General features: G+C 36.1%; 1 protein-coding gene across 1 annotated transcript in view; it reads left to right on the top strand.

The window, feature by feature from the left end:
• ADAMTS5 (ADAM metallopeptidase with thrombospondin type 1 motif 5) overlaps positions 1-11,546 on the top strand; it is a 46,780-nt gene extending 35,234 nt beyond the window's left edge. Inside the window, exons 6-8 of the mRNA XM_010722791.4 lie at positions 257-432; positions 1,283-1,458; positions 4,684-11,546. Of these exons, the coding sequence (XP_010721093.3) occupies positions 257-432; positions 1,283-1,458; positions 4,684-5,254 (923 nt within the window). The 3' untranslated portion in view covers positions 5,255-11,546. The remainder of the gene's footprint in view (positions 1-256; positions 433-1,282; positions 1,459-4,683) is intronic.
• The last annotated feature ends 1,032 nt before the right edge of the window (positions 11,547-12,578 follow it).

Genomic DNA, 12,578 nt, shown 5'->3' with positions numbered 1-12,578 from the left:
AGGGCATCAAATGTAGAGCAATTTCAGTCCTAGAAGATGAATCATAATGCTAACTTCAGTCCTTCATAGCTTATTGTGTCATGGGAAGGTTTCCAAGCTCTAAAAAATTGAAGGATTTGAAGGCCTCTTCTAGGTAAAGAGATGAAGTATCATAACTTAAAAAGTTATGTTAAAAAGAAATTGGAATAATAGGGGTGCATAATGATATTTGCAGCATGGTCTGAAATAGTCACTAATAATGTGAATCATTCTACAGCTAAATCTTTTCGACAAGAGCAGTGTGAAGCGAGGAATGGTTATCAGTCTGATGCAAAGGGTGTCAAAACTTTTGTTGAATGGGTCCCCAAGTATGCTGGAGTGCTTCCTGGAGATGTTTGCAAGCTCACCTGCCGAGCCAAAGGAACGGGCTATTATGTGGTATTTTCCCAAAAGGTAATGACATCTCCAATCATGATTTCATGTTCCAGTTAAGTGTCTTCTATCTTAAAAAACAGTGCTCTACAACAAGGAAGGATGCATTAATCATATGATTTAAAAATTTAGCTGTGTGATTAGATGTAATGGTTACATCCAGTCATTATACATTAGGACCAGAACTGACCTCTAAAATTAGACAAGTTTTTCCACACCTCAGTTGGAATATGAGTATATGTGTGGTATATGAGTCCATAAAGATATAGAGCTGCATTGGAGGTCTGTAGTTTCTTTTCAGTCATGTTTAAAGGACTTTTACCTGAAGACTCATTTGTGAGTCTGGGGTCTTCTGGATGAGAGAGAGTACCACAACTGAAGTATAAATTTTGTCCTGAATGATGTTAAGAATATCTGGAGTAATTCATACAAAACCAATCAATAAAAACTAATTTGCCAATTTGTATAGATATGACTTGTGGTCAGTTTGTCATATCAGATACAATTTGAACTGAAATATCTCCCATGCCTACGCTTGCAGTTTTCTGCCTCTTAACTGGTATATACGCATTAATGAAATGAACTGAAATTCTCAAGTGAAAGGTGATCAATAAGTACTCTTATTATTAGCAAGATATGACTTTGTCATTAAAGTCTGGGTCATTTTAGTGCTTTACTTCACACTGTTTTCAGACTTTGCTAAATTTCAGTGCTGTGGCACTGGGAATGTTAGAGAAACTCAGTCTGGGTTGTTAGGTCAGTAAATCTGTTCTTTGGTGACAAAAATAAGTTTTTTTGCCAGTCAGATACACAAAAGCACTTTTTTTTTTTTCCTATGGTAATTTTAACTAACAGGCATTTGATTACCTAGGTGACTGACGGTACAGAATGTCGGCCATACAGTAATTCAGTCTGTGTCCGGGGAAAATGCATTCGAACTGGTTGTGATGGCATCATTGGTTCAAAACTCCAGTATGATAAATGCGGGGTATGTGGAGGAGACAATTCAAGCTGCACAAAAGTCATGGGAACCTTCACCAAAAAGAGGTATTAATCTTGAATATTAGTAAATGTATCTTGTTGTGTGAATAGTAGCTCTACTTGTGTGCTTCATTCTTCCCTCCTCTAAATGCAATTTACTTTCATATGAAGATTAAAAGTGTACATTGCTTATTGCACTGTTCAGATGTTTACAGCTGGCCTCTTAACAATATCCTGGCAAAACTGGCAAATAATCACCTGACAAAACACTGTACCCAGTTCATTTCTGACATAAAGTACTAGTGATACAAGTGAGCAACCAGTCATAGGAAGTCTGCCTAGAGCAAAGCATATAGTCTGCTGTTTGCCAGTCTTGCTGTGCCAGATGGTATATGGTTTTTAGAGGATAGAGAGAAGGGAAGACAGTGATTAATCAGAAAGCTATTGGTGTCAGAGGTATATCTAGATATATCCAAAACTCAAGGTTTCCCAGGTGATGCTGTCTTGGCAAGGCACACTGGGAATGCGTTTAATATCATCTAGTAGATATCATCATTTTAGTAACATAGATTCCTTGCATAGTTAGTGAAAAGAAGCAGGCAGTATTAGAGCACAGCTGTAAAAGTAATCCTCAGTAGCTGAAAGTGATTATACCCTAAAATGTCTTTTCACACTGCTGACTATACAAGGAGCTTAGGTGACTAGGCAAGATGTCAGAAGTACACACAGGCTTATATGTGACATTTACTATATCCCTTACTGTTCACTGGGATAATATTGATCTCCAGGTGAACAAATATTTTTTTTAAGTTAAAATATTTATAGCAGTCATCCATAAGCCATTTTTCTGTCAGAGTTCAGCTTTTAAGTATGATACAACTTAATATAAGTAAAACAAAAGCAACTCCCCCATGGTTTTTCCTGACTCCACAAAGCAGAAGCAAGCTTTGTACCAAGATTACCAGTGTCAAGTAAGTCTGCCTCTGTCTGTATTCTTATTTCCCTTAAGGTTTGTGTAAGAATTAGGATTTTTCAACCACTGTTTATATAGATTGCAAGGTCTCACTAGATTGCTATAGTGACCTATTCTTAGGAACTTTCAGTTGAACATTTATATACAGCACACAACATCTTTTAAAATGAACATAGAATTTATGTCTTACAAATTCTTGCATATACGTGAAACACCATTAGAATGTGAAATTTGACTCCTGAAAGGACCTTTCATTTATATACATTTTGACACACTGAGTAATAGTAGTCAAAAATTTCCTCAAAAGTGAGTTTGTTATAAAAATAACCATAAGCAATCTTCTTCCTGGTAAACCAATGATTACTCACCTAAGGACGCCGAAATACCTCATCCAAAAAGAATGACTTTCTATCCAATTTGGTACTTATATAAACCAAATCTTTTCTAATTTGTAAATATTGAATGAATATTGAACATTAAATATTGATTGAAAATTCTGAAATGCCTGAACAAAGAAGACTGTATGACATACACTTCATGTGCTTCAGTAGTAACCCTTATGTTTCAGCCCTGGCTCCAGCAATAATGCTAGAGAGACCTCATGAATTTTAGTGAGGCCAGATTTGTAGTGTAGATATAATTGAGAACAGTGAGATTCCACTGTAATTATTCCTATGAAGGTACCATCTTACTCCTCAAATCATGGCTTTAACTGAAATGGGACCAGTTGGAGAGTAAAATACTGATTTGGCTTTGCTGCATTCAAAGAGTTGTCTCACTTAGTAATAATCAAGCTGTAAGTAACATGTGTGTTTTAACTTGATTTTGATTTTCATTTTTTTTTAATGCAAAAATTATTTGATATAATTCCTTTATGCAAGATTTTTAAAAGAAACCCTACATTAAAATAGTAAAATCTTGTCTTTTTTCTCTTAAAATGATCAAAAAACCAATCTCCTGGAAAACTCTTTCCTAAGAACTTTTTTAAAGGGATATAAAGTTAATTACTCAGAAGTTGGGAAATAGGGGAATTAAGGCTGCACATGCTTCTTTTTGCTCATGGAATGTTGCTGAGAATGTTGCATTCTCTTTTTTTTTTTTTTTTTTGAACAGATGATTTTGTAACTTTAATAACGTGTTTTAACAAAGCTATTTTGGCAACTTTTAAGTAAAAGTATTTCTGCAGTGCTGTGGAGCAGAGACACCCAGCTTGTTATTTGCACAATATTCCTTCAGGCTTATAGCGGTGATAAATTAAAAGAGTTTTAGTAGATGCCCCATAACTGCTTGAAATAGCATGGGAATAGAACAAGCATTTCATCTTTAGTCTCTGCAGTCTCTGTTTGGGCAACCAAAATTGGTGAAAGTGGTAGTCCATTCTTTAAACAATTCCAGGAGTCTGTTGCTTCCCTGAATTGTATGTCTATTTTTTCATTTCCTTTCCTCTATCCGTTTCAGCACTAGGCACTTAAGATACAAGGTACTTGCAGAATGGTTTTGTCACAGGTTTAGAAATGAAAATAAATGTTTGCAAAATCCAGTTTGTAGCCTATAGCTATGTATAGCGTTCAGCCTTCTTCGCTGTGTATCACTATGGTTAAAACAAATTACACACTTGAGATAGTAAAAGCTCTGATACACTTGCAGGTTTTGAGTGCTTGTCGCTTTCAGTAGAAAAGTGAAATATCTCTTCCTAAGTTTGCATTAAAGCATTTCATAAGTACCTACCAGAGAACTTTATGCTGCAAATTAAGTGTTTGAGTGCACCTTCTATTAGACACTGAACAATTCATCTTCAGCTTTATGAATTTCAAAGTAAACAATTTTTTTCTCAGTGATAAAGATTATTTTTAAATGTTCCCAAGGTACCTCTATCCAGCTGTTACTCTGCTCGTGCTTTCCTTAATCATTATGGCAAAGGCAGCAAGAAACAGCTGTAACCAATGCATATCTCATTATCTTTCCTTGGCACGGAAAATGTGCATCGTATTTCATATCTCCCACCCTTTGCTGAAGTATATAAACTATCTGTTATTTTTCATTCCTCTTGTATCTGACTCATGTGAAATCATTCCTGAAGCTGAAGATTAAGCAATTTGAAGTAAGTGCGGTAAAAATTTCCTCAAGAACACAGTGTTACAAAAGACAAATAATGGAACCTGATTAAATTAATCTCAAATGTGCCTCAAGGCAGATGGATTCAGGGCCTGAACAAAAATGAAGCAGGTTGTGTCTTACCGGTCACTTCATTAGGCTTTGCAGTAAGACTTGAGTTTTATTTCACAGCAGCTACTGACTACTTTTTTTCCCCTCTGCAGTAAGGGCTACACAGATATAGTGAAAATCCCAGAAGGAGCAACTCACATCAAAGTTCGTCAATTCAAGACTAAGGACCAGAGCAGGTTTACTGCCTACCTGGCCCTGAAAAAGAAAAACGGTGAGTACCTTGTCAATGGAAAATATATGATCTCCACTTCAGAAACAATCATCGATATCAATGGAACTGTCATGAACTATAGTGGCTGGAGTCACAAAGATGATTTCTTGCATGCAATGGGACACTCTGCCACAAAGGAGGTTCTTATAGTGCAGATACTTGCAACTGACCCAACTCAACCAGTGGACGTCCGTTACAGTTTCTTTGTGCCAAAGAAGCAAGGGCAAATGACTAACTCTGTCACTGGCAGTGGCAGCAGCAGCAAAGTAACTCCACAGCTCACACAACCCCGGTGGGTGACGGGGCCGTGGCTTTCTTGTTCTCGAACATGTGACACGGGATGGCACACCAGAACTGTCCAGTGCAAAGACGGGCATGGAAAACTAGCTAAAGGATGTCTTCTCTCTCAGAGACCATCAGCATTTAAACAATGCTTGTTGAAAAAATGTTAACCTGTGGTTGTGATCTTCTTTAAAAGAGGTTTGATGAAGCCATTGTTGACATACTGGTATTAGGTCTGCCCAGACAGAGAGAAGCAAAGGCTTCAGTGAATTTACATAAAGTCTCAAATTATGGGCAGAATCTGCCTATTTGGACCAAATGAAGATATGCACTGCTTTGAAAAATAGTAGGGTGATCTTGATCTGTTTAAAAAAAAAAAAAAAAAAAAAGCATTATAGTTGCTATAAGCCCTCTGTGTCTGCAAAAATATAAAATAAAATAATGAAAAAGAAGAAAAACTAGCAAATGGAGGATCCTGGGATATTTGAAGGTTACAGAATCATCTCCCCTTTTTCACCTACCTCTAATACAGTATGTCCTTAGAAAATGTCACTTGTACCCATGATACATGGAAGCTTATTTTATACTATTTTGTAAATGTATTTGATTTGGTATGTCACTTTATATCACTTGGTTCTACTAAAAAAAAATCAAAAGACAAGCTATGTAAGCAAAGTGATTGACCAAAGTATATCTGCAGCCCTTGTGGACCTTGGTCCAGCCTTCAGAAATGGCTGCAGATGTTTTACTGGAAAATGAAGAGCTTGCTGCTGGTTTTAAAAAGTAATTTGATTTTGACAAAGGGAAATGCATGTTTGTTCTAGGGATTTCCTGATAGCAGATCATAATTCTATGACAAATTCTGTGTTTCCACCAAGAAATTCTCAGAGGAGCACTGCAAGAGTGCAGACCAAGGATCCCCACAGGTACATTGCTCATATACCAGCACCATCAGCAGCTCCTTACCATGAGTATGTCAGACACATATAGGAGTAATATTTGTCTACCTGAAAGAATCTGTGTACTTTTTTCTTGGTAAACCCTCCACTAGTTCCACCTTTGTCACAGTGTGGGATCCCTGTTGTTGCTGAACAATAGCTGCTAGCTCCTTCTTTCCAAAAAACAAAGGCATACTGTATTTTGTAGAAACTAGTTAGAGAACCAAAAATTACAGGTATGATAAACAAGTGTCTTCTAACTCAGATATTCTGAGGCTATGTTCAACTGCTTTCTCTGTTATTTTATCTATGGCTTCCACCTTGAATCTAACAATGTGTAATGTACCTACATCTTTTGAAGAGGCTATAAAGGTCAAAAAAACACAGCAAGCAGTTAATATTTTATCACTGTTTTGTTCATCATGTCTAACTCTGGTATTCATCTTACCAGCAAAAGTTTGTAACTGTTTGTCTTTTTGTTTGATTTTTTGTTTGTTTGATTTTCATGTTTTGTACATCTACCACATTTGGGAGGAAGAGGTGTCAGTAGGAAGTCAAACCACATCAGGATGTGGAGGACTTGCCCAACATCAATAAAACTGTTTCCACAGTACAGGCAGAAGCTAGTAATAATTTCCCTTGAGAGCAGCTTCTGAATCCCATTACTATCTGGTGGAAGTTAGTGACTGAGGAAGGATATTTCACCATATGCAGGTAACAGGTGGGGAGTCCACACCAACACTTGTTAGAATTGCTTCCTTTCATATCAACAGGCTTTGAATTAAACCCTAGAATGACAGGTACAAGGTGGTAGAACTCCATCCTCTTTTATTTCTCAGTTTGTCAACACAGGAGAGTATGAGTGAAGAAAGATTTTCAGACACAGCTGTGAGTCAGTGGTACTTAGCACTATACTTCCTCAGGCTCCAGGCTCTTCAGAAAATCCCGGTCATGAAATCAGAAAAGAAATCTTGGTTGTGTTGCAAGAAGGGCAGGTCTCACTCCAGGCTGACATAAACATGTTTTTGCAACTCTGGCATGTTTATTTGAATTCTAGAAAGCATGTGATGATTTTAAAACAGCACAAAGTTGCTACATCAACGAGTTGAAACCTGGAGAAATATCTGTTTTTGTACTCCATTCTAAGTAAACACTAAAAGGGACAGGGTCTCCTCTTTAAAAGTTAACTGCAAAGGAATGTTATTAGTCATCTTCAGCTTTCGAGAATGGTGTGACCTCCTAATAAAAGTGAAAACATGATCTTGAGGAAAGTTGGCTACTTAACAACTGATGCCACCCTAAGAACTTAAATCAAGGCTCTGAATATTTGCAGAGTTCTGGAAATTGCTTATTTCTTCTCTACTTTATAACATAAGATCATGTCTGAAGTGTCTTATTTTCCTTTCAAGTAAACTGATTTTTATATTTATGTATGTATAAACACATGTTCTAGGGCTCTTAAAGAAGGTCATAACAAGTAGAAACCATCATAAGTGGAAAGATAAGGAGCATAGATTTGATGTTTGTCCAGGCCTACAGCTGCTGAATGCCAATTAGGCATTTATTTTTCCTGTGTTGTATCAAAATAGAGACAGAATGTGCAAGTATTTGTGTTTGCATTATAGAAATAATTTATTATGTAGTCAACAAAATGAGTAAGGCTTTTGGATGTTATTCAGACTCCAGGAGAGTAATACCATAAACAGGTATAAATTTAAATCTTCTTTAGATCAAGAATTTTTCATAGAAAGAGTCTATTTATAAAAAGTAAATAAATGCAAGAGCAAACCACTATACTGATTTTTTCCATTTTCACCGGTGTAGTAGTGAAGGAAATGTGCAAAAAGAAGTTGCTTTTATGTGAAATCATAGAATCAGAATTGTTTGAGTTGGAATAGACCTTTAAGAGTCATCTGCTCCAACTTCCCTGAAATGAGCAGGGACATCTACAGCTAGATCAGGTTGCTCAGAGCCCCATCTAGCCTAATGGAAAGGGAACAGACTAAGGAAACTATCCTAAAAGTGGAAGGTGAACTAGGGCAGCCTGCTATACCCAACATTTGCTTTTTAGCTGATCTTTGTAACCAAACTGCAATTCCCAAATTTGCTTTTTTCATTTATACCTATTTCATGTAACTGATGAATGAAAAATTGCTGCAAGGTATGTGAATTTGCCATTACAACTTGTGCTTCAAACTAAATTCCTCGTCGGTCATACTGTTACATCACTGTTTACATTACTACTGAGTCTTGCCAAACAAGATTCATCAAATGCTTGGAATGGATAGAGGCACTGTCTCAAAAGCCCGGAATATAGAAATAAGCAAGCTTCAGTGTTAAAATTCACTGTAGACTTTTTGGGACACATCTCCAGTGCCTTAGATTGGACCCCCTTTTGAATCTGTGGCTTTTTATCTGCTTTTCAAATGAGTCAGTGTAATTAGAAAAAAGCCTTTCATCTGCAGTTTGATTGTATGCATGAAGTTCAGTTTATCTGCCCTCCTGTGGAAACAGTTTTATCACAAGGGGAGAGGGAATAATCTTGTGGATTAATAACAATTGTATTAAAAAAAAAAAAAAAAAAAAAAAGCACAGCACTGAAAAAAAATAAAATAATTTATTTGTTTTTACAACTGGTATGTGAATGGATGTAATGAATTTATTTATTCTTATTTAACAAAAATATCAATTGTGCAAATTCTTTATTTAAAATGTTTGCTATCATCTCTGACTCTCTTTCTTGCTCTCTTAATTTATGCTTCAAATTTGTGTTGAGTTTACATAATGTATGGCACTGGTTATTTTTTGTTTGTTTTTATTTAGAAAGCTTTCTGCATGGGACAGGAGTATATGTGTATACATGTGTGCACACTGTATAGATGTATATTCCTTTTCTGCTGCCATCTTTCTTAGAGAAGTTCATGACACCTGATGCTCAAACCTCCGCATTATGCTTCAGTTCTAAAATATCTCAGTCACAGAAGTCTGTGGACACAAAAAAAACAAACACCCACGTTCTAAACAACAGACTCACTTCATATAGGCATGTGCAATTTGTGTTCTGCTCCTTAGTAGTTTACCATTTATGCTGGTAAGAGCCTTACCTTTTACACCAATGGGAGCAAGCTCAGACTTGCAGTAAATGGGATTTCTCTCTGTGTAAATGAAGTTTCTCCGAGTTGTCAGGGTGGCAAGTGAGTATTCTCTCATGCAGCTTCTTATATTTAAGTGACATCCCTACAGAGAAATTGTTTTGTGTGCCTCTCTGAAATTAGAGATTAAATGATGTACGATTTGGTTTATCAAAAGTGAACCATTATAAAAGTTACTTTTCAATTTTTTCACCGTTTATATACTTATATATATATTTATTATAGCTATAAAATGTCAAAAGCACAATTTGTAAGGCTTTGCAATGTTTTTCTTTGTTTTACTCTAGCTCTTTGCACCATGTCAGGCAGTGAGACACAAATAAAAAGCCAGCCAAGCATGCATTCCCAGTATTTCCATGAAAATAGCAGTATCTGATTACTCCCAGTTTTTGTCTCGTCCAAATTCTGCTTAGCTCCAGGGAAATTGTACTGGGCTGTCAGGTAAAATATATATATATCTGTAAGGGTAACACGACAGATGGCAAAAAAACTATTTCAAACTACAAAAAGATATCTTCCTCATCAGTGCCCATATTCACACAAGTTACATTCCATCTCATCCTCTGTACCCAATGTTTGCCACTGTCCAGGCCCTGTGGAACATCCAGAGCCAACCATGAGGCTTCAGATGAAGTTACAAAGGCCAGTGGGTGACGCTTCCTCCATTAAAGCCCATCCGAAACACCAGGAAATAGCAATAAGTCTTCACTTTGATGATCTTTGGGGTGGGCTTTAAAGAAGCTTTGTACAGTTTAAACACTGGGGTTTTCAGCAGAATGTTTAGGTATGTGACTGTTTCTCCTTGTGTTCACGAAAGCTGCACTGTTCTTTCTCACTGAGAAAGACAGAGCCTATGGGATGAAGCAAAGTTACTGATTTTGAGGCCTTTTAGTTAACTGATTCATTTTTATAGAGTTGCACCCATACTTGTCACTGGTAACATTTTCAATAGTCTTTTTTTACTGTGGGTACCCAGAATGCTAATTTATATAGTAAAGCTAATTCAACATTTTTGTTTGAAATGGCATTGCCAATGCAAATATTTCTGGTTTATTGCACATACTGTTAATGACTTAAGCTGAGACAAATTTTCAAGTCCTCAACTGGCATCACATAATGTAGCTCTGGGGTTTACAAGATTATATTACAAGTGGCAGTATTCAGTGATATGGCATACAATATTTGAAAAGCCCCAAACACATCGTTAATGCAGGTGAGTGGCTGGAGAACTTCTCTCCAGATAGCCTGTACCAAATACTTAACAGTGTCTAGCTACTCTGCACACTGCAGAGTTACAGATTGAAACCAAAACTCTCAGTGTTGTTTGCCCTGATATTTGTCTGTTAAGTCTCACAGTACCCGTAAGGATATTTCAGATATTTCCATGTGTATCAACTAGAATCTTACATAGTCTGTGTTGAAACATGTAGGTATACACATAGAACTTAACCGTGCCTACATGGAAATGTGTTTTTTTTTTTGTTTGTGTTTGTGTATACATGTGTATGTATAACTGTATCCACATTTGTATGCACACAAATGAGTATTTGGGTTTGCGTTAATCCCATTCATGGGGCAGAATAGATACACTGGTTTCAGCTATGCCTACGTAAATTCAGAGTAACATCATTACATCGCTTGCCTTTGCAGGAGCTGCTTTGAACTCAAACCACTTTAAGTAACAGCATAATTTCTCTTTTTAATATATAGGAACTGGTTTACATAATTTACTGCATGAACTGTGAAATTTTCAGATGGTTTTATCGTATAAAACATACTCCTTGACAATCAAGCGTATATGCATTGATAAAATCTCATGAGAATAGGGAAATAGTATACTCCAAATAAGTTGGTGACAATGTGTTCCCCTGTGTAGCAATAATTAAATTTCACTTCTATTGTCAGGTCATTGTGTAACATCAGATAAGATAAAACAAGAGAGGTGTTCTAGGGAAGATGAACAGGATAGTGCAGCTTTCATTTCTTCTTAATTTATTTCATGTGCCTCTTTGTACACTCCATTGGTGTCACTGTGTGCATTACAGGCAACTTGACTGAAATACCAGTACCTTATGAAAACCAAGATGTGTCACAAGACTTTTTTTTTTCGTTTTTCTATATGTCTAATCAAAGAGAATTAACAGTTTTAGAGCACTACTATGTCAGCCAGTTTACACCACAAATAACGTTATGCAAAACATTAATTCATTTGAACTGAATTGTACAAGATCTACACTGTACTATGACACATTGAAGGCCAATATTTTGTTATGTAAACTATTACATATGTATAATTTACCAGTTGTAATCTTAAAACATTTGATTCTGTGATTTCAGTTAAAAGAAGTAATAAACTGTATCATAGGTCCAAACAGTTGTTTCATATGGTATATTTGTGGGCTGCTGTTTGCCATTTGTCTCCCACTAAAAAGAGAGAAGCGAAAAGAGACTAATTTGACCCCTAAATTAAGGCTTAAATATTATTTCTACATGTAAACTTTGCACTTTGTGCAGTATATAGTGGGGTGAAGTTCTGTGGATGTGTTCGAGTCATTAAATATATCAGAAAAGTGCAGAAAACAGCATTCAATGCCTTTCCAAAGACTTAGAAAAAATTAGTTTGCTGCCATCCAACAGAGGTAGCATACACTGGTGATTTCTTGAGCCTGTACAAAGTCCAATGAAATCCAGGAGACCTGTCCAAAAACTTCATTCAGCAGAATTAGACAGCGGATTAAGATAGCCCAATTTAGATTAATAATTAGCAATATAGACTCATCTAAGAGTAGTAAAAATCTGCCAGAGCAGGTGGCAGAAGTGTATGATGCATGCAAATATGGTATTGTAGTACATGTATCCAAGGGAAGATTAAGGTAATAACTAAGGGGATATGGCTGGTGACACAGAATTGCATACACACTCCTATTGAATTATGGCTTTTAAGATGAAGTAGTTAATAGACTAGATGATCTTGAAGGTCTTCTCCAACCTTAATGATTCTAGGATTCTATGATTATACCATGACTTTCTAATAGAACTGGATAATTATGAACTATAATTTTCATGCTGATTTCTTGCATATCCTTTCTAATTCCATAATACGAAGTTGGAGGTTTTTTTGTTCCCTAAAATGATGTGCTCTCTCCAAAAGAGAACACAAATTCAACTCAAAACCTAAGTCTTATTACAAGTGTATGTCTGATCTATTGATTGTTGACATGTTTATGAATTTTAGACTCTGCCTTTTTATTTTTTTATTTTTCTTTACAAATTTAAGCGATGTTGATTCTTATTTATAGATAGAATTTTTTTTATGCCTAGGAATAGCTTTTCTTCCTGGGCTATTCTTACAATGGCAATGAAGATTTGCATAGCAGCCAGTACTGTAGAAATAGGTCCAAGGC

The sequence above is a fragment of the Meleagris gallopavo genome, chromosome 1 (genome assembly GCF_905368555.1).
Source record: "Meleagris gallopavo chromosome 1, MGAL_WU_HG_1.1, whole genome shotgun sequence".
NCBI lineage: Eukaryota > Metazoa > Chordata > Aves > Galliformes > Phasianidae > Meleagris > Meleagris gallopavo.
This window is presented reverse-complemented; position numbering and strand designations above follow the sequence as displayed.